Source organism: Hyperoodon ampullatus, assembly GCF_949752795.1.
Source record: "Hyperoodon ampullatus genome assembly, chromosome: 5".
NCBI classification, from domain to species: Eukaryota; Metazoa; Chordata; class Mammalia; order Artiodactyla; family Ziphiidae; genus Hyperoodon; species Hyperoodon ampullatus.
This window is the reverse complement of record NC_136918.1, coordinates 69,431,070-69,454,521: the sequence shown is the minus strand read 5'-3', so window position 1 is coordinate 69,454,521 and position 23,452 is coordinate 69,431,070. Positions and strand designations below refer to the sequence as shown.

The window sequence follows — 23,452 nt, the reverse complement described above, 5'->3', positions numbered from 1 at the left end:
ACCCATATTCTAAGCTCTAAATGTCCAGTGAGTATAGAGATCTCAGCAAAAGGACTCTCTTGAATCATCCATTTTAAAAACATCAGATGGTATGAAATCCTTTAACTCTACATAGTTTTATTTCTTTTTTATTCTTTAAAGATTTTTATGAAACATTTTGAATATATACTACAAAGTATAACAGTATAACAATACTGCATACCCCTCACCCAGAATTTCAAAATTTACACCTGCTTTACCCATCTCTATCACTGCTGCTGTCTCCAAAGTGTTTTGGGTTTTTTAAAAATGTTTATTTATTTATTTACTTTTGGCTGCATTGGCTCTTCGCTACGGTGTGCGGGCTTCTCATTGCAGTGGCTTCTCTTGTTGTGGAGCACGGGCTCTAGGCGCACAGGCTTCAGTAGTTGTGGCACGTGGGCTCAGTAGTTGTGGCTCGCAGGCTCTAAAGCGCAGGCTCTAAAGCACAGGCTCAGTAGTTGTGGCGCATGGGCTTAGCTGCTCCACGGCATGTGGGATCCTCCCGGACCAGGGCTCGAACCCATGTCCCCCACATTGTCAGGAGGATTCTTAACCACTGCACCACCAAGGAAGTCCCTAAAGTGTTTTAAACCAAATTCCAGACTTCTTCTCATCTTATTCATATGTATTTCCAAATACATCTCTGAAAAATATTGTTGTATTCTTACATCACCACAATACCATATTTACATCTAACAAAATTAACAGTAATTCCAATTTCTTGGTATCATCTGGCATTGAGTATCATCTAGATATGAAATACTTAGGAACAGTCTCGTTTTTAAGGTAAAAACTAGAAATTATTTCTTAGACAACTCATTTATTGGTCTTAGAACTACTTGAAACTCTGTCTCTTTAAGTAAAAAGTAGGGAGATACATACACCAAATTCTGATTCCTTAATTGTAAACTAACTTTTGATCTTCACGTCTTGATTTGGGAAAGCATAAAACTCTGTTTCTGCCCTCTAGTCTCACTGTGTGCCATTGATCCACTTAATTTTTAAATTGTCACAACTTCCGCATAGTGCTAGTTGCCTATAATTCTGCTAAAATAGTGATTCTCAAACTTTTAACAGGTGGCAGGTCTAGGAATAGTAGTCTGTTAAATTTTCCATGTCCATCACTCCTATTAATAAGACAAAAATCCAGAACTAAAAATTCTATAAGAATTCATAGGAAAATTATTTATGATATTTTTCTTCATTGTATGTATAATATCTTTACTTGATTATTCGTAATATGTTAGAGTCTGTTTTTAGTTGGAAAGAATGAAATATGAATAATCTCTAAATAAACCTAATGCTCTAGTGTCTTCATTTTATCCTATTTCCTAAATGAATTTAGTACAAGTGCATTTCTGTAGTTAATACTGAACATTCAACTAAAGAGACTCTTCATTCTCAGAGATTCGGTTACTAATTTGGTTAAGAACAGTTTAAGTTTTGGACTCCTGTTGAAATTTTTGTGTTCTGTTGCACTAAGAGCATTCTTAACCTGCACACACTGGAGAGCACTTTCCTTTTATGACTTTGCATAAAATTTGTCAGCAGGAAGGAGGCTGGAAAGTAGTCAGGGCAATGTCTGCAAGTGGATTGGTATGTAAAGGACAAGGGAGTGACAGTAGGAGAACAAATGAAGAAGTAAGAGTACTGACATGTTACAATTTTTTAGAATCTGGATCAATCATCCAGACCAGCAGTGGTCCTAATGCAGGGGTGGTTGAAAATTATCGTGTCGGTCAGGTATGCAGAGGACCTGCTATTTGTCATTCATAAATATATTTCTTTCTCTACTTAACCAGTTTCCTTTAAAACAATTGATACTGCACAAGAGTAAACAGATCTGTAGAACAAAACAGTCAGGAAACACTCTCATAAACAGCCTCCCTATTAGATATATTTAGAGAATACTCATCTTTCTATTTTTTATTTGTTTTATTTTTTATTTTATTTGCGGTACACGGGCCTCTCGCTGTTGTGGCCTCTCCCGTTGCGGAGCGCAGGCTCCGGATGCGCAGCCTCAGCGGCCATGGCTCACGGGCCCAGCCGCTCCAGGGCATGTGGGATCTTCCCGGACCGGAGCACGAACCCACGTCCCCTGCATCAGCAGGCAGACTCTCAACCACTGTGCCACCAGGGAAGCCCTCATCTTTTTATTTTTTATTTTAATACTTTGTAATATCATCACATGTACCTGGGAAATGGCACTGCTTTCTGAGTAGAAGACTATAACTGCTGGAAATCCTTTAGACAACTTAAAAACACTCACCTTTACACCAGTTATTGTAGAATCAATTTAATCATTTGAAACATTCGACATAAATTTCTATATTCAATTTTCAGAAATTATGTTCAAGTCGAATTAAGGCAATAAGACTTCAGAACTACACAATATTTTTTGGAGTAAAGTTCTTAGTATATAATTAAAACTAATGCCTAACTGAAAACAGATGGGAAATATTAACTTATTGAAGCAAAAAATTTAGTAACATCTTACCATGAATACCGAAATTTGACACGCTGTAGGGTTTTCACAGAAATAAATTGGTGTACTTTATTTTACAGCATTTTAGTGAGAGTAGAACTTCTGTAGAACGTTTTTCCCATTTCAATTTTCCATGTTTATACATGCACTATAAAACTTTAACAAATGAGGAAAATCTCTTAAAATTTAATAACATCCAACATCCAGCAATTAATACCTTATTTTATAAAGTATCAAGGTGCTTTACATTTTCAAAAATGTGTTTTAGGAATGTGTAATACATGCTTATGGCAAAAACTCAAAAAGGTACAGAAGAGTACATAATTAAAAGACCCCTCCTCACAACAAAGCAAATATAGTTAACACTAAACTGTACATTTAAAAATGGGAAAACTCATTGAGCTGTACAGTGGTGATTGATCTGGGCACTTTTCTATATGTGCTATACTTCAATAAAATAATTTAAGACAAAAAAAGACTCTCTCACCTTTGGCCCTCAACCATCTAGCCACCCTCTCAGAATGCAACCACTATGACCAGTTTGCTGCGTAGCCTCCTAGGGATATATTCTATACATTTATAAGCATATGCACATGAATTTTTTAAATATAAATGGAGATATACTACATATCTTGCTAATCCTTCTATATCAATACATAAATATCTGCCTTGTGCTTTTAAAGTTGGCATTATATTCCATCTGAATGCTTTTAAAGTGCTGAAAAGTCTTCAATGGCTCTTTTCCTATCCTTTTTTGGTTATTGTTCCATCAGTCAGTCCAGAAACATCTGTGGGCCAGATAACTTTGTACAGTAGAGGGAGCAAGAGAGATGTGTCCCCTTTCCTCAAGAAGCTTCTAATTGGTCAGAAAAGACAAATAATATTTTCTGAATGATATTTTATTTTCAAAAGTCTTTGTTTTATAAAGAGGGCTAACACAAATAGCAAGACTTTATTTTTAACTTAAATTAAAAAAAAATTTCCCCTTGACTCCCAATAATGGTAACCTATGCCTTCCCTTCAAGGGAAAGGAAAGAAAGTAGAAAAAAATATTGAAGAGTACATAAAAGAAAGATGATAAAATAGTTGAAACAGTCAGTACTGTTCAGACATGCTGCAATGGGATTAAGGCTGACAAAAATAAAAGGAGTAAACCTTCCCACCTACGTTGATATTGTGGAAAACGAAATTTACTCTAGCAACTTGAAGCAGAAAATGATTTATTACAGGGCATTAGATGGCTTAGAGAATCACTGTGATGGCTGAAGAAACAGACTCTAGGTTGAACTTTCAGGAATGACCCTCACAGTCACATCACATCCAGACCACTGGGGAAGCAACTGCCACTTCCCAAGTTAGGAATCACTAAATTGCGAAGCTGCTGCTACTCCTAACTCCAAAGCCATTGTGTACCTGCTAGCAACCATATCAGCGAAATGGATTTCACTTCCTGTCCCCCAATACCCATAAAGCTCTATTGATGAGACACTCTTAGTTGCTAATACTGCTACAGAAAAACTACGTAGCTCTGTGATCATGTTTACCAACAAACAGAAGTAATAGTACATACAGACTCTCCCACACCTCTACCTTCCAGTTATCCATTGTCCATAATTGGCAGAACCTAAATCCAGAATCTTAGCTGCAGTGGGGTCTAGGAAATTAAATTTTACCTTTTGAGCTTCTGCAGTATAAATAGGCACATTGAAAGGAAGTTGAAATGGATTGAATGCCAATCTGTCTTTTATATCCTCTTCCCCTTCCTCAAATCTGTAGCTCCCTTCCAACCCCAACGTCTTTTTCTCCTTTGTGTTGCTATTTTAAAGCAGGTAATTGAAAATAACTATGCATGATGGAGAGGATTAAAATCTACAGTCACGCTACCCTCCCCTCATTTCCTTTTTAGGAGGATAAATTATTGCTCCCAAGGTACTCCTTTGCTGTGCTGTGTCTCAGGAACGAAGGAAAAAGAAAATTAAAAGATCTAGAGATCTGCTGTGTAACGTTGTGCCTGTAGTTAACAATACTGTATTGTACACCTAAAATTTTCTTAGAAGGGTAGGTTTCATAGGAAATGTTCTTACCACAGTAAAAATAAAAGAAAATTGTAAAAAGCTAGAGAAGCTAATTTGATAGAAGAAAGAGAGAGTAGTCTATTAGGCCATGGATTGAAAGGGTTTGGGGAGGAGGTTAAAACAGGAAATCTCAAATACTGAACCAAACTGTAGGACTAAGCACACATTCCAGCTTCTCCTTCCTAATTCAGATCTATAAACTCACTTAAAATACTTTTAACCACTCATGTCCCTGCATCCATTTATTTCTTTATCTTGTCCAAAATATGTAAATAACTGCAAACATTTGAGGAAAACTAACATCATGAAAGACAGAAGCTACACTAACCAAACAGAAGAACCAACATTTAAGGAAACAAAACTAATTAAACAAAAAAGACTATAGAATGTGAGATTAATATCTTCAGGAGACCTTCATTTCTAGCATAACCAAGAAAGCTCCAGTTGTACCAACTCTCCTTCAGATAACAGTATAATGCCAGAATAAAACACACAAAAAACAACTTTCTGGAGAAGGTCCTGGAAAATGACCAAAATCAGACATACACTGGAGGTGACTCAACAGTTGGAAGAAGGGAAAACAATGGTAGCCTATGGGTAAGCTTGATCTGTGCTATGTAGGGGTGGCTAAAACTCTGATAGAAGACTTGAAACTGTCTGGCTAAGAACCAGGCTCAAAGTTCAGTGCAGCCACAGTCACAGGAAAATGAGGAGTGAAGTCCCAAAAGGGGAGAGAATCAGAGAGGGTGATCTCTAAGAACTGTTAATAAATTCTGCACAAGTCTCCATTTGAGCCTTACACCTGTATACGTGGGAGAGACATAAAGCAGTTCAGCCAAGGATAAAAACTAAATTGAGAATTGAGCTGCCACTCAAGAGACAGAATTTTAATATTAAGGCCAGCCAGAATAACTGCCTGCTTAAAACAACAACAGCAACCCACACTACTCCTGAATATAACAGATATATAACTCCCAAACATAATAGCCACAATTTACAGATACAATCCAAAATTACTTGACAAACAAAACAAAACAAAACAAAACAAACAGGAAAATGCGACCCATTCTCCAGAGAAAAGATAATCAATAGAGATTGATTCCAAACTGATCTAGATGTTAGAATTAACCAAGAAGGATTTTAAAGCAATTATTATAATTTTGCTCAATGATATAAAGGAAAATATGTTTACAATGAATGAAAAGATATGAAATCTCAGTGGAGGAAGAGAAATTATAAAACAAAAACAACCAAATAGAAATTCTAGAAGTGAAAAATGCAGAACTTTTAGGAAAAAAATTCACTGGATGGGCATAACGATGGCCAACAGGTACATGAAAAGATGTTCAACATCCCACTAATCACCAGAGAAATGCAAGTCAAAACCACAATGAGATATCACCTGACATTCATCAGAATGCCTGTCATTAAAAAGCTCACAAATAACAAATGTTGGCAAGGATATGGAGTAAAGGGAACCCTAGTACACTGTCAGTGGGAATGTAAATTTGTGTAGCCACTGTGGAAAACACTACAAAGTTTTGTCAAAAAAACTAAAAATAGAACTACCATATGATCCAGCAATTCCACTCCTGGGTATATATCCAAAGAAAATGAAAACACTAATTTGAAAAGATACATGCACGCCAGTGTTCATAGCAGCATTATTTATAATAGTTAAGACATGGAAGAAACCCAAGTGTCCATCAACAGATGAATGAATAAAGATGATGTGGTATATGTATAGTGGAATAGTACTCAGCCATAAAAAAAGAATTAAATTTTACCATTTGCAACAACATGAATGGACCTGGAGGGTATTATGCTTAGTGAAATAAGTCAAAGAAAGACAAACACTGTATGTTATCATTATATGTGGAATCTAAAAAATAAACAAATGAAAGACTATCACAAAACAGAAACTGACTCACAGATATAGAGAACAAACTAGTGGTTACCAGTGGGGAGAGGGCACAGGGGAGGGGCAAGAGAGGAGGGGGAGAGGGTATTAAGAGGTACAAACTACTATGTGTAAAATAAATAAGCCTCAAGGATGTATTGGACAACACGGGGAATATAGCCAGTATTTTATAGTCACTTTAAATGGAGTATAATCTATAAATATATTGAATCATTATGTTGTATACCTGAAACTAATATAATACTGTAAATCAGCTATACTTCAGTAAACACAGACTTATTTGGATAGAAATGGGCAAATGTTCAATAATTGCTTTATCATTGTAATTTATACTCTGAGTACTTCAAAAAGTATTACAACTTCCTGGCCAATAGGAAGTTGAAATTGATTTTAGCCCTCCAAAGTTCAGGGCTCTATACCCACTGCCTGGCACAGGGCCTTCTACATAGGTATTCAGTATATATTTGTTAAATAAATGGAGACCGTTTGCATCAAAACAAGCAGAAATTGAACTAGAGTCCCTGACAAAGTGGTTGAAGAGGACAGATTATAGTGTTTATTCATTTGAGGTCCTTGGAACATCTGCATTAGGGTTACTTGAAATGCTTGCTGAAATGCAGATTACTGGACCATGCTCCAGATATACTGAATCAAAAATCCCTGGGCGTATGTCTCAGGAATCTGCATTTTAATGAATACCTCTGGTGACTTTTAAGCATGGTCAAGTTAAAAGAAATAATGCACAGAGGGCAGGGAAAAGAAGACCAGGTAAAGCCCAGAGGAAGTATGTCTTTAAGGGGCAGTGCTTTTCAGCATTTTAACGTCATTCACAATTAGAGAATATTTGCAAAGCACCTTGGAGTACAAAGGAGGAGAGACTGATAGAAGCTGGAAGTAACCAGCGCCAGGGACTTTGGCAGGTTCAGGCCCCACCTGGCTGCTGCCAGGATGAGGTATCAACATTTTGACACATCAGTAATCTATCTGTGACACTAAGGAAGCTCCATCAAGGGCAAGAAGGAAAGGGGAATTTAAAGGAGAAATTTATCAAACAAGGCTGAGAACAGTGCATTGCCCCCAAAGTTCCGGATGCTGCGGAGAATTCAAGGACTAGGGATGACCTTTGGGTTTCAGTAATTGGAAGGTTAAGGGAATCATTGGTGTTTTAACGCAGAGGTGAAGGGAAGGAAAAGGCATTTGTAAAGAAATAAAGGGAATGAGCTACAAGGAAGTAAAGGACACAAGTATAGATGACTATTGGAAGATTTAAGTGCTTAAGGAAAGGAGACAGTAGCTGGAAAAGTATCAGGAAAGTGTTTGGGGGAGGGAGAGGGAAAGTATAACAGAAGTCTTTCTTTGGTACTTTAAGAACAGAAGGTAGTTTGCATTGGCATGGATTTCATAAATGACTTTTTTAAAAATTGTAATTATTTAGTAGTCTAATAAAGGACCTCAAAAGTCCCCTTGAATTATAACAAGAAATAATAGTTACAAATCAGGCCATTAGTCAGAGAGAATGCTGCCATTGGGGTAGATACTTCTTCAAGAGCTGATGCTTTCAGAGCTGATGTCTTTTGGCTTGTCCTAATTCAGGTTCAAGTTCTTTAATCTATTGTCTTCATCATCAGTCATAGAAATCCCCTTCAGCACACTAGTGCCAGGTTAATCACAAGCTGTATTTTATAGCTTTTCAATCTTCTAAGACTATTTTATGGAGACTGACAGGAACAATTGGAAATTGCTTTAAATAAAGTGATTTTAGGAATGTATTTGTGGTAGACAGAATAATGCCCCCCTAAAGATGTCCATGTCCCAATCCCCCAATCCCCCAATATGTCATTTTGCATTGCAGGGGGAAATTAAGGTTATAGTTGGAATTAACTCTGTTAATCAGCTAACCTTAAAATAGGAGAATAACCTGGATTATCCAGGCAGGCTCGATTTAATCACAAGAATCTTTTAAATATGGAAGCATCAGAGAGAGATTTGAAGATGCTATGCTGCAGGTTTTGAAAATGGGGAAAGGAGCCATAAGCCAGGGAACATGAGCAGTCTCTAGAAGCTAGAAAAAGGCAACTGATTTTCCCCTGCAGCCACCAGAAGGAATACAGCCCTGCCAACACAATGATTCTAGCCAATTCTGGGCTTGTAACCTCCAGAACTGTAAGAAAATTAATTTGCGTTGTTTTAAGTCACTAAATTTGTGGTGATTTGTTACAGAAGCAATAGTAAACTAATATAATATCTAAGTTTTAAAATCTTAATTTTAAAACATAAAGTCTCACTTCTCTGTCAGACCAGAAGTCCCTCCAGACCAGTAATGAACCTCTATGCTTGATGCACAATATACAAAATAAACATTTGTTGAACTTGAACCTGTATATCATATTGTCTAGCCACCATTTCTTGGGAGAGTTGCTTACTGTTCTTAAATAAAGTTTCCACTCACCTAGGAGCATGCTACATAGAGAAGCATTTCTGTTGCAGTCAGTACCTGTAGTTCCGAATTTCTTCCTTAGTGACTTTTGATTGACTCTTATTTATTAAATATGAGCATTGAGAACCATAGCTATGTTATGAATACCATAAAAGATACATTATTTTTTTAAAAACAGGGGGTTTTTTGTCTTAATGTTATGGAGTTGTAAGGGTTCTTTATATATTCTAGACATCAGGCTTTTATTATATATGTCCTGTAACTACTTTTTCCCCCAATCTTGGACTTGCCTTTTCATTTTCTTAACATCAGCTTACTGAGCCACACAGCCAGGATCCTTTGTTAGGTCTTCAGTTTTCATCCGACTATGACCTTTGCATGGAAATTTTATTTCTGACTTAGTTTTCTATCTCTGCCTTTCATCTTTAACTAACTCCAACCCCTATGACATTTTACATATCTCCATAAGCGTCTTTTGTTTTTAGAAGATGAGGAATAAGTAGAACACAAGTTCCGTGGCTTCTTGTACCTCAGTTTCAACTGCTCTAGAGTAAGACCACCTATCTAAGAAACCTATCTAAGAAACACCACCCTCAATTGAGGTTTGTGTTATGCCATAGAAGCTTATATCTATATTCATACCATCCCAAACATAGTCTCAAAACTTGATGAAAATCTGTAAAACATTTTCTCATGATGCAGAAACAGACCTACTTATTTTTATAGATTTGTATTAATTTCCTTCCCAGTCATTAGATGAAACTACCAACATTGACAGAATAAGGGCAGTTTTAAATGTGTTAGATACTGCTCTTTGGGATGTAATATGTATTAGTTATCTATTGCAGCTTAAAACAAACATTGATTATGTCATAATTTCTGTTGATTAGGAATCTAGGAGCAGCTTAGTGGTTCCAACTCGGGTCCTCTTAGGCTGCAATCAAGTTGTGAGTCAAGGCTGTCGTCATCTTAAGGCTTGACTGACGGAGAATATACTTCCAAGTTCCTTCACGTGGTTGCTGGCTGGTCTCAAAAATCTGCCCCTAAGCTCACTCATGTGGGCCTCCCCACAGGGCTGCCTCATAGTGTGGCAGCTGCTTCCTGCAGAGTGAGCCATCATGCTAAGAGAGCACACAAGCAGAAGCCACAGTCTTTTTAAAAATCTAACTTTGGAATTGATATCCCATCACTTATATTCTATTAGAAGCAAGTCTGTAAGTCCAGCCATACTTAAGGGGAGGAATGGTTTACATGAGGGCATGAATACCAGGGAGTGGTGATCATTGGGACCATCTTAGAAGCTGGGTACCACACGTATAAATTAGTGAGTTCATTGGTTTATCAGAGACTAGATAATCAAGTTTATAATATACCTAACTGAAATTAAGTTCAGTAATATTAGAACATTTTGTAAAAAAAAAAAAACTACAAATAAATCTCCCATGTTAGAAGATGTAAAATAAAAATGGAAGCCTTTTAACTTTAAGACAGGAAATTTAGAACGTATGGTAGAATAATCAACACAATTTACTCTTTTATACAATACTCCCCTCAGATTGTCCACTTCTGACTTTCTATTACAATTCTTCCCTTCATGTTTTAAATTCTATTTATTCCTCATCTTCTAAAAATAAAAGATGCTTATGGAGATATGTAAAATGCCATAGGAGTTGGAGTTAGTTAAAGATGAAAGGCAGAGATAGAAAACTAAGTCAGAAATAAAATTTCCATGCAAAGGTCATAGTCGGATGAAAACTGAAGACCTAACAAAGGATCCTGGCTGTGTGGCTCAGTAAGCTGATGTTAAGAAAATGAAAAGGCAAGTCCAAGATTGGGGGAAAAAGTAGTTACAGGACATATATAATAAAAGCCTGATGTCTAGAATATATAAAGAACTCTTACAACTCCATAACATTAAGACAAAAAAAAACCCTGTTTTTTAAAAAATAATGTTGTATCTTTTATGTTATTCATAACATAGCTATAGTTCTCAATGCTCATATTTAATAAATAAGAGTTAAAAAATAAACAAGCCAGCATTCTTTATTAGCTCTCACTAGAATTTATGTAGACTGCCCAAAGTGGCCTCTACCTAGTAGCAATATTTTTCAGTCCTTTTTTGCCATTTCCTTTAGTGCTGGCTTAAGCTACCTGAGATGTGTTACTTTGTGTTTATCAATTTCATACAATGAGATAAATAAAGGTATATTTTTACTATTATACATAAGTGAATTATGGTAGATAACAAACAGAACAGGTTTTGTATTCATGAATAGTGGGTCTTTATGAGATAATTCTATTCTCCTAAAATCTTCTTTTGTCTCTTTAACAAGCATATTAGCCCAAAATCATTCTTTGTAGTATTAAGCTGCCTACTTATTATTTAAATTCCAACACTTACTCTTACATGATTATATGTATTTTCAACAGTGATTCTTTTATGGCACACCGAGAAAGTATGCGACAGATGATGAGAAATTTTTCTGAACCATTTGGAAGAGACCTGTTCAGCATCTCTGATGGCAGAGGAAGAGCTCGTAACCATACGGGACATGAGGATGGAGAAAATTCCTTGACTGTAAGTTCTTTATTTTAAAGTTAGTAAAGAAAAGTATTACAGAAGAATATATCTCTGACAACAGGATATGACTAATACTTATGTTATAGAAATAACTTATGTAAAAGGAGGTCCCAGCTTGGCACAAAGCAAAAGAATATCCAGAAGGGCTGAAATACCAGCATTGAATAACAGTGCCTTACAGGATTCAAAACACTCTTCCTGCTTGAGTAGGGGAGTTCCTTGAACTAAACACTCCTTATAATAGTAGATGATGCTTGGGGTGACACACTAGAATATGTGCTTCACTCTTTGATTCCTGGTGATTGTTCCAGTGATAAAACCTAAAATCAATAGCAGATCTTTCTAGAGCAGAGTTGTGCAGCCTTGACACCACTACTTTCACGTTGGTTTAGATAATTCTTATTCTGGGGAGCTGTCCTATGCTTTGTAGGATGTTTAGCAGAATCCCTTGCGTCTACCACTAGATGCTGGTCATATACCCTCCCCAGTTGTGACAAACAAAAATGAGTATAATTATTGCCAAATGTCCCCCTGGGATCAAAATCACTCCTGGCTAAGAAACTACTGTTCTGGAGGAATTCTTAACTGTTCTTCTAAAGGAGCATACCTCTGGAGGCATCAGGCTCCCCAGCTTCAAACTATACTACAAAGCTACAGTAATCAAGACAGTATGGTACTGGCACAAAAACAGAAATATAGATCAATGGTACAGGATAGAAAGCCCAGAGTTAAACCCACGCACATATGGTCACCTAATTTATGACAAAGAAGGCAAGAACATACAATGGAGAAAAGACAGCCTCTTCAATAAGTGGTGCTGGGAAAACTGGACAGCTACATGTAAAAGGATGAAATTAGAACACTCCCTAACACCATACACAAAAATAAACTCAAAATGGATTAAAGACCTAAATGTAAGACCAGACACTATAAAACTCTTAGAGGAAAACATAGGAAAACACAAACCATCTATGTGGTTTGACATAAACCACAACAAGATCTTTTCTGACCCACCTCCTAGAGTAATGAAAATAAAACCAAAAATAAACAAATGGTACCTAACTAAACTTAAAACTTTTGCACAACAAAGGAAACCATAAACAAGATGAAAAGACAACCCTCAGAATGGGAGAACATATTTGCAAATGAAACAACAGACAAAGGGTTAATCTCCAAAATATACAAACAGCTCATGGAACTCCATATCAAAAAACAAACAATCCAATTAAAAAATGGGCAGAAGACGTAAATAGACATTTCACCAAAGAAGACATACAGATGGCCAAGAGGCACATGAAAAGTTGCTCGACATCACTAATCATTAGAGAAATGCAAATCAAAACTGCAATGAGTTATCACCTCACACTGATCAGAATAGCCATTATCAAAAAATCTAGAAACAATAAATGGTGGAAAGGGTGTGGTGAAAGGGGAACCCTCCTGCACTGTTGGTGGGAATGTAAATTGATACAACCACTATGGAGAACAGTATGGAGGTTCCTTAAAAACTAAAAATAGAACTACCATATGACCCAGCAATCCCACTACTGGGCATATACCCTGAGAAAACCATAATTCAAAAAGAGACATGTACCACAATGTTCATTGCAGTACTATTTACAATAGCCAGGACGTGGAAGCAACCTAAACGTCCATCTATAGATGAATGGATAAAGAAGATGTGGCACATATATACAATGGAATATTACTCAGCCAGAAAAAGAAATGAAATTGAGTTATTTGTAGTGAGGTGGATGGACCTAGAGTCTGTCATACAGAGTGAAGTAAGTCAGAAAGAGAAAAACAAATACCGTATGCTAACACATATATATGGAATCAAAAAAAAAAAAAAAGAATAGTACTGATGAACCTAGTGGCAGGGCAGGAATAAAGACATAGACATAGAGAATGGACTTGAGGACACGAAGTGGGAGGGGGAAGCTGGAGCGAAGTGAGAGTAGCATCGACATTTGTACACTACCAAATGTAAAATAAATAGCTAGTGGGAAGCAGCAGCATAGCACAGGGAGATCAGCTCGGTGCTTTGAGATGACCTAGAGGGGTGGGATAGGGAGGGTGGGAGGGAGGCTCAAGAGGGAGGGGTATGGGGATATATGTGTGCATGTGGCTGATTTGCTTTGTTGTGCAGCAGAAACTAACAGTATTGTGAAACAATTATACTCCAATAAAGATCTATTAAAATAAATAAATTAAATAAAGGAGCATACCTCATGCTTCAAGGGTATGCCCTACTGAGCCGGCAGTGGTAGGCAGCAAATCCAAGGACTGTTAGTGGAGTGAATCAACCTATATCACTTGGGTCCAAGTCTGATGGAAAGGAGGGCTGATTACTCCAGAGGCAGCTTCTATCATCCATGTGGAACTGCTGGAAGGAACATTGTCATCTTATACTCGGGTTTTATTTATTTGCCTGGTAGGATATCCAGAAGGAAGAAGGAAAAATTGGAAGACTAGTCTATGCTAGAGCTGTCCCACAGCCAAGGACACATCACTCAGTATTTAAATATTAACCAAATTATGTTATGAACAAGTTGAATTTTATGTGTGTGTGTATTTATATGTTCTTGCATGTATATATGTGTGGGTATATACACATGCATGTATGCATGTATTTATAGTGTTACAACTCCCTAACCATTTGTATGTTGGCTGTTTAGGATTTTGTGTATGCTTCAAATTCTTCTTTAACAAATCACTTTCATTATATAGTCCTTAAATTATCTTTGCCTGGTCGATCACTGCATGAGACCCCCCAGCAAAAATCAAAAAAAAAATTTTCAGCTGTTTTGGGAATGTTGATTTGCTTCCTTTGTGTTGTGCTTATAGTTAATAACATACTTCCTAATATCCTATAGCGTACAGATGTCAACCCTTTTCAGGCAATGGACCGAATGATGTTAAATATGCGAAACAGTATGCAGGAATTACAAAGAAACTTTGTAAGTACTAAAAGATTGATGAGAATGTTATTTCCAGTTATTGGTACCCTATATTATAGTGGCTTTCAACCTTTTTCTAACCATGGTCCACAGTGATTGAAAAATATATCTTACATCATGACAGTACTTGTGTACTGTATATATTTTACACCTGAAATAAAAGTTTCATGAGAAAATAATCATACTGTTTACAGCATGTGCTGATATTTTCTATCTTACTTCGTATTTTAAAAATCCTGGTCACAACCTACCAAAATGATTTCAGAACCTGCAAGTTTGAAAAACAGCATTAATTAAACTTTCAAAATAAAAAGATTCAACTTCAAAAACATTTATTCTGCTGAAGATCACTATTGTAAATGAATGTTTTATATGAATTTAGATTTTTTTATTATATATTACTTGTCTACTTAAAAAGATTTGTAGCATCTAAGAAATTAAGTTTTAGCGTTAAAAAATAACTCTGAAAATAGAAATTTCAGGAATGATATTTAGGCACTGGATTAGATTCATACAGACCAAACACTTATAAACTAGTACTAATACTCTTACTTTTCTACTCATGATATTAATCAAAATAGCTTGATTCAGTATGAAGACCACCCATATTATTTTAGTCATCCAGTTTGAAATCTAAGGATCATTCCAGAATGTCCAAATCTAGGACATTATTAATGATTTTAGAAATGTAGCAGTTGGTACCCACAGAAGGTATAAAACTTCTTGGCATATGGCTAATTGGCTCAACATTGGCAAAATTGCACACAAAATTCAACCACTGGCTATAAAAGTATTACATGCTTCAGGGCATGGCATCTATAAATTTAAGCCACAAGTCTTTGACCTCAAAGATTTGAGGATTTCTAAATGAATCACTTGTTATTTATTATTCCTTAGAAGGAGAGTGTGAATTGGTACCTAAAATGGAAGGAGGTTAGGGCCTTCATGGGGGTACCATTTGGACATCATACTGATCATATATACTATCTTTAGTAGAACTTCTAGCTAGTGTTGTTACTTTATTTGAATCCTCTGACATTATTTCTTTGTATTTGACTGAACTCACTGGATTTACAATTTATATTTACATCTAGGGTCACCTTTCAACGGATCCAAATGGACATTCGTTTAGTTCTTCCTCAGTTATGACTTATTCCAAAGTAGGAGATGAACCACCAAAGGTTTTCCAGGCCTCAACTCAAACCCGCAGGGCTCCAGGAGGAGTAAGTATTTTCTTGGAACTTTATAAAGTTATGGAATCATAGATCACCTTTATCAAATTTTAACTATTAAAATTTGACCTGGTACTGGTCAGGGGAAGGGATGGGAGGAGAAAACACAGGTCAGTGTGAAAAGCAATAAAACTAACTGTATTTATTTATTTATTTTAAGGCATTCTTTGTCTCCCCCACCTACCTCCATCCCTGCCCCAGGTGCCTTTTTTCATGTTAATATCCATGGATGTTTAATATAGCTTTACATGTTGACAAAGTAAATAGACACTATAAGAAGTCTTTGTTTCATGAAATAAATGTCTACTTTTAGTTTCTATTTGAAGTAAATGAATTTTTTAACTCATAAAATATTTCAAGTATACAGAAAGGACATAGAGAATAATATAAGTATCCCATACTCCTTCAATCCAGTTTAGTCAAATCATTAACACTTCTCTCTATTTACTTTAAGTTGTCTCTTGTTTTGCTTTCTTTTTAAGCAAAGATGTTACAGATTCAGCTAAAGCTTCCAATATACTCCTCCCTCCTCCTCCTTTTCCCTTTCTCCGTCCCCCAAAGACAACCATTTTCTTATACAGGCATACCTCATTTTATTGGGCTTCACTTTATTGCACTTCACAGATAAATTGTGTTTTTAACAAACTAAAGGTTTGTGGCAACCCTGTGTTGTTACATGATAGTTAGCAATTTTTAGCAATACAGTGTTACTAAATTAAGGTATGTACATTGCTTTTTTAGACATAATGCTACTGCACACTTAATAACTACAGTATAGTATAAACATAACTTTTATGTGTACTGAGAAACCAAAAAAATCATGTGACTCACTTTATTGCAATATTCCCTTCATCGCGGTGGTCCAGAACAGATCCCGCAGTATCTCTAAGGTATGCCTGTACCTGGAATTTATCATTTTCATGCATGCTTTTATAATTTTATTACTTATGTATGCTTCATATACAATACAGTGAATTATTTTACAGGTTTCTAAACTTTGTATAAATGGTTTCATACTGCACGTGTCCTCTGCAGCTTGACTTTGCTCAGTAATTGCTTCTGAGATTTATTCAAGTTGATATGTGTAGCTCTGGTTTCTTATTTTAACTTCTATATAAATGTCTAAAATATGAATATACCACAGTTTTTAAATCTATTTTTCTATTGATAGATATTTAGGTGTTTATAATTTTTCACCTATTCATCTTTATACCTGTCTCCTCTTGCAAAAGGGCTAGGAATGCTATTGTTGGATTGGAGGAGACGTGTGTCTTCATCCTTACCTAGAAATCACCAAGTTATTATCACACAGTGATTGAGACAATTAGCTCCCACAGACTTTGGTATGAGTTCCCATTTCTCCACTTCCTTGTTAGTACTTAATAGTAAAGAAAATTTGGGTTTGCCTGTCTAACGGGTGACTTAAATGAAAACAGAATATGTAAGTCATTTCATGAGTGCTGAATAATTAGTTGCCCTTTCTTGTAGGAATGCTAGTATGTACTCCCATCTATTAATTGTCAAGGACAGTGTTGAAGGCACTAAGTTTAATATAATTAAGTTATTCTTTGTTTTAATAATTATATTGGTTCTATTTGTCCTAGACATTTTAATTGTAAGCAGTTCAGGAAATATCAGAGAACTATTACCATAATTTTACTACAAGTTTGTAGTGGAACTGAGTACCCATTATTTTTAGAGCAGTAGATTTATATTCTTACCTCTATAGGTAAACAGGTTCTGAGGAGTTTATAGTCTATATTTATTTAAATAATAACTAATTTTTATTTTCATCATTTTCACAGGTAAAGGAAACTAGGAGAGCACTGAGAGATTCTGAGAGTGGACTAGAAAAAATGGCTGTTGGTCATCACCTCCGTGACCGAGCTCATGTCGTTAAAAAGTCAAAGAACAAGAAGACTGGAGATGAAGAGGTCAATCAAGAGTTCATCAATATGAATGAAAGTAAGTTATCAGAGAAAATAGCATTCTTCCTCTCAAAGTTAAAATAGCAGCTGTACCAGTAGAACTTGGTGAATATTTTTTATAGAAACATTTTATATGATGTTGTTTCAGACAGCTTATGAATTGTAAATGTAGAGAATACGTTATCAAAATAGTAATAAAATTGTGGTTTCAGTGTTTCATTGTAGATCTGTTTTTTATAGTGATTTTTGTTAATGTTGAATATCATTTATTTTTTTGTTTTATACTTGGAAAATGGAGTCTTTTGAATTGTTTTTTAGTAAGACTATCAGTAGAAATCGAGTTTTTATTTATTTCTGATATCAAAGAAGTACATTCGAAAAGTATAAAAAAGTATAAAGAAAATTAAAATTATTCATAACTCCAACCCAAAGTAACTACTATTAATGTTTTAGTGTATTTCTTCCTAATAGTTTTATGTATTGATATATATAAACATACAATCACACATACTGTTTTTCAAAATTTGTATTTTACTATCTATATAGTTTATATTGTGCTTATTTTAATTCCCCACTACAATTGTGAACAGTCACCTATGATGTTACTTTTTAGAAACATCCTAGATGGTTACCTAAAAGTTTTATCATGAATTGGCCATAATTTATTTCAACTATTCTGTATTGTTGGGCACTTAGGCTTCCGTATAGATAAGATTTAAATTTCTGGTGTTGTTAGCTAATAAATCACATATATATCAAGCAAATCTTTCCATTTCTTAGATTTTATGTTCATTCTTCAACTCATTTAAGACTTCCTAACTTTTTTCATTATAGTTTTTAAGCTGTATTCATTTCCTGTTTTTAGAAAGTATTTTGAATAAAAATGTTTTATCATAGTAAAGGGTTTAAATTATATGATTTTAGAAAAAGAAATTCTCTTAAGGTTGGAGCTGGATAAAATTATTCTTATGCAATGAGATGGAAGCCACAGCATCTTAACCTCTCTTTAATTTTAACCTTTGTAATTTGGTCATATTTAAATATATACAGAGTACTTCACAATAATGAACATACTGAAGAAAATTTTAGTAAAGTAACACATTATTATAAAGGCAATCTGAAAGAACAAGTATTATCATTTACTTATTGTTATTATGGAATTTAGATTACCTACTTTATAACAACATGAATTGTCAGATGAGTAACCTGTCTCAGGAAATTGAAAAAGAAGCTTGTGAGGCCAAACTGAGGAAAGGAAGTGCTAGGCACAGGAGGAGTGTCCTCCCAGTAAGAGGAAGAGCAGCATCACCATGAGATGACCCAGGAAGAAAGCCTGTTACTGTCGCCGGGTCATGGGGTCCATTGGATAAGTAATGTGATATCCAGGCAGGTGTGTGAAAAACCAGATCATCCATAACCAAATTATCAACTGGAATAGAGAAAAGGAGATATTGCTCATAACCAAGAGAAAAGGAAATATTACTCTGAGTCAAAGACCTTTTTATTTGAAGCAGTTTCCTGCTTCTACTTTAAGGTTAGGCTGATGGAAACACCAGGCTAGAGTGAAATGTGTGGGGAGCAAGGCAATTACTGACAGCTGATACCTTAATACTTACCCCTTTATTTTGATATTGGATGTAGGTGATGCTCATGCTTTTGATGATGAGTGGCAAAATGAGGTTCTGAAGTACCAACCAAGGGGACAATGGCACAATCTAGAAAACTCTAGGATGCGAAGCATTGGTCATGAGAATTCAGGATCCCGAGAACTTAAAAGAAGGTAAAAGTTATTTCTAAACTAAGCTGTGTTTTTTAAAGACAAATTAGAAGAGAAGTTATGTAATTTTACCTCTGTTATCAGGAAGTTTTGATTAACATCCAAGTTGTTTGTATCAATAATATCTTTTGTGAAAGATGTAATAACTTTATATTATTTCTGAGTATTCCAACACAAATTTAAATTTGTATCTGAAAACCAGTAGTATTTTAGGATTATATGACTAGTACCTCACTAGTAAATTATGCTTTAGACAATGGGGCTAAAATCCTCCTAAGGTAAAGCAATATACTATAATGCAATTATTCTTGTGAAACAGATTTTCATCTGGATAGAGTAGGAATCATACATTTCGTACCAGGTAAAGATACTGGTGTTTAGGGATATGGTAAGGGGAGAGGAACTGTAGCTAAAAGGCTGAACAAAACTTCCCTAACAAGTCAAAATTGAGCATTTAATGGTAAAAAGATTTTTAGACCCTTGTATAATATGTAACAGTATCTGTATTAGATATCAAATATTTTGGAAGAGTTTTGCAAACACTTTAGCCTCCTTTGGAATTACCGTTTGGAATAGCTGCGAAATATGAACATGCTAATACCACACTTTTATAGAGATTATAGAGATTTTGACACATTTAGTATATATTCTAGAGTTACAATTTTATTTGATACTCTGGGGGAAAAATTGAAAACACTACCTAATTCCTATTGAAAATTAGACGAGAAGTGGGGGGGGCTCAGTAGGCCTTAAAACAGAAATCTGTTCTAGGCTCTAAGAGAGTGGAGAATTGCTGCAGAAGGTGGAAGCCTTCCCAGAACCAGTGGTTGACAAGTGGGTACCAAGTAAATTAGAAGACTTGTGCAGAATTTCATGTACTAGCATCTTTTATTTTAAAATACTTGTTTAGGAATTTAGAGCCCCAATGTTTTCTTTAGAAAACTTGCTCTCATATTAATTTTAGATAATATTTGTCTCACTTTGAAAAGTTTATTGATAAAAACCTAACAGTGCTAAGTTTGACTATGAAATCTAGGTCCTGGTTAGAGAAAAGCATGCTCTTTATAGATGATCTATAAATTTATGGCCTATCAGTGGCATTTTCTGTAAACCAGCACTGTCCAATAGAACTTTCTGAAATTATTTTTCACAATGACGAAAATGTTATGCATCTGTACTGTCCAATATGGTAGCCAGTAGCCCCATGTGGTTATTGAATCACACTTGAAATGTAAACAATGCAGCTGAGGAACTGAATTTTTAAATTTTATTTTATTTTTAATTAATTTAAATGTAAACGATGTAGCTAGTGGCTACCATGTTGGACAGCATGGTTCAACAGTAAACAGTTAAATCTATCTCAGGAAAGCAGCTGTTGCTTTCTTAAATGTTAAGTGAAATAGTCTGCCATATGTTTTTCAAAGCTATTAAGGAACCTTTAAGATAAAACTCACCTTAAATTACAGTGGTCTGTATCATGTTTGTATTGATTTTTTTAATGACCATTTAAAAAATGGTATTAATGTTCACATGTATATTTCTCAGGGAGAAACTGCACCAAAGTCCAGCCATTGAACATGGAAGAAGATCAAATGCTTTTGTGGACAAACTCAACATCAAAGGATCACCTGTGAAAATCAACAAAAAATAAATAGCATTGCATTTGATTTGTTTAGTTTTGGTTGTTTGAATAGAGAAAGTAATGGTGCTGAGTAATACACCTAAGACCAATCGCTTGTTATTAAATCAATACTGTGTTCTTAGCAACTTTCTTCTGAATGTTCTTGGAAGTGCTAGCTTTATATTGTCCCTACTTTAGGAATAAAACTTTAATTTTCAATAGTGCAAGCTGTTAAACATTCTATAACACTCTTTAAAACATAACACATGCTGATTTTACTTTCACAATTATTTTCCTATTGGCTATGTATTCCCCTATATATTCAAGATTGAATGTACAGCTGTTTTATCATAAATTAGTTAAAAGAATAAACTGTAAAAAAAATAGTCTCAATTTTTACTAACACTATAATAGAGTGATGTTAACAAATGTTAAAATTATTTAGCTCAGGGCTTCCCTGGTGGCGCAGTGGTTGAGAGTCCGCCTGCCGATGAAGGGGACGCGGGTTCGTGCCCTGGTCTGGGAAGATCTCCCATGCTGCAGAGCGGCTGGACCCGTGAGCCATACCCGCTGAGACTGCGCGTCCGGAGCCTGTGCTCCACAACGGGAGAGGCCACAACAGTGAGAGGCCCACGTACCACAAAAAAAAAAAAAAAATTATTTAGCTCAAATTTTATAATGTGTTATGTAGCCAGCTAGCTTAAAGAATTTTTTAAAATAAAGCAAAACTACACTAGTACTCTTTTACAAAAAATTAGTTATTATTTTGATAAAGAACATAAAGAATAATCAAATAGTTCCTTTTCGAAGAGATTTTAAATTGTTAATATACATGAATTTTCTTATCATTTCTTTATACAGTATATTCATTTTTTGTTCTGTGTTACATTTTCAACATTCGTCAGACTTTATATTGACCTTTCTCTTTAACATCTTAAGGTAGCATATTTCTGTTCTCCTTTCTCACAGACAGCTTAATCTATCTCCACGGTTAACATTCTAAAGTTGGAGTGTCCTTGGAGAAACTCTGCTCAGCCTTTTTGTGACATTTAGAAAAATTCATTTGGTATTCTGCAAACCTGAGTGATTGATTGTCTCAAAATTTCTTAGACAGGTGAAGTGTGTTTGAGCAAGGTACTTAATAATTCAATTGTTCCCTTTTTAAGTATACTATTTAAAAATTCAGCTCTTGGGTTTTTTCATTCTAGAATGCGAGCATTAATCTGTTTTTATAAAGTTAGGCATGAAGTTTGTGAGAATATAAAATCTTAATTTTTAAGTTTTTGTTGTTTCAAGGGGGAAAAAAACAGAATCGATTATCACTCTATAATCCTAATATCTTCCCTTTTAAACTTTGGAAGTAGAATTGTGTGATTGTGCTTATACTCTTCTAATTTTCTATATCATACCCTGTTAATTTTACTAGTCAGTGTTTCATGCCTTTAATTAGTCACTAAAATAAGATGCATATGTGTCAATTCATTTTTATAATGGAAAGTAATTGAGCAAGTATTAAAGATGTTAAAATTTTCCTCTTATGAATAATTTAGTATCCTAATAACATACTATTACATACTTGGAAGTTATCATAAGGCATCCATTTGAAATAACACTTTTGCATAAATTCCCTAGATAGAGCAAAATCCCAGTAGACACTGTAATTATTCTCCTTTTGCCTAAATTATTACACTGATGTTAACTTGAATCATTATATTCAAATATGAAAACACATTTTAATAAATAATTGTACTTAAAACAGTATAACTTCTATGCATCATATAGCAGAGAATTCATAGATGCTTTTTTCATCTCAATTTGTTTACCATAGAAATCAAATTAAAATTGAATTAAATATATATTTCCTCCTATGCCACAGTGCTTCCTAAGGGGCCACTTACAAAATATATGACATCTGGAGATTAAATGTTAATTCTTTATGTTCACACGATGCTGAAATTAACTTTTCTTCAGAATTTATTTTTATCCTAATTCTGAAGTCAACTAGTATAAAAAAGAAGGCTCGCCATAGCTTGTAGTTCACATGTTATTTTTTCTTTATTGACAACCACTGATCTTTCTGGAACCCTGGGTCTTTGGGGAATGTAAGGATATTAACTATTTGGTGAATGTGGCCTTGACAATAAGTCCAAGTTGAAAACTTAGGCTCCTTGCTACTTTAGTGATTTTCCTGGTAACTTTCAGTCTCAGTGATAGGTTTTCATTATTTATCTTTAGGACTTCATTATCTTTTATTGTTACAGGGCAGTGGCAGGAGCACATTGGTATCAGATGGTGCCCTACGTGTGGCAATGTGATGGTGTTTGGAGGTGGGGCTTTTGGGAGGTGATTAGGTTATGAGGGTGGAGCCCTCATGAATGGGATTAATGCCTTTGCAAAAGGGACCCTAGAGAGCT

The 23,452-nt window shown here is 35.1% G+C and overlaps 1 protein-coding gene across 4 annotated transcripts in view; it reads left to right on the top strand.

The window, feature by feature from the left end:
* The window catches only part of MLF1 (myeloid leukemia factor 1), a gene marked incomplete at its 5' end in the record, with an annotated part of 28,073 nt that extends 6,725 nt beyond the window's left edge, over positions 1 to 21,348 (top strand). The window contains 7 exons of one of the 4 annotated variants that reach the window (XM_079704256.1): positions 11,398 to 11,517; positions 13,959 to 14,036; positions 14,397 to 14,480; positions 15,575 to 15,703; positions 17,518 to 17,677; positions 19,282 to 19,420; positions 20,963 to 21,348. In XM_079704256.1, the coding sequence (XP_079560382.1) occupies positions 11,398 to 11,517; positions 13,959 to 14,036; positions 14,397 to 14,480; positions 15,575 to 15,703; positions 17,518 to 17,677; positions 19,282 to 19,420; positions 20,963 to 21,068 (816 nt within the window). In that variant the 3' untranslated portion in view covers positions 21,069 to 21,348. Of the gene's footprint in view, positions 1 to 11,369; positions 11,518 to 13,958; positions 14,037 to 14,396; positions 14,481 to 15,574; positions 15,704 to 17,517; positions 17,678 to 19,281; positions 19,421 to 20,962 lie in introns of those variants that run through there. The other 3 variants (XM_079704259.1, XM_079704258.1, XM_079704257.1) reach the window with 3 other exon arrangements.
* Between the last annotated feature and the right edge of the window lie 2,104 nt (positions 21,349 to 23,452).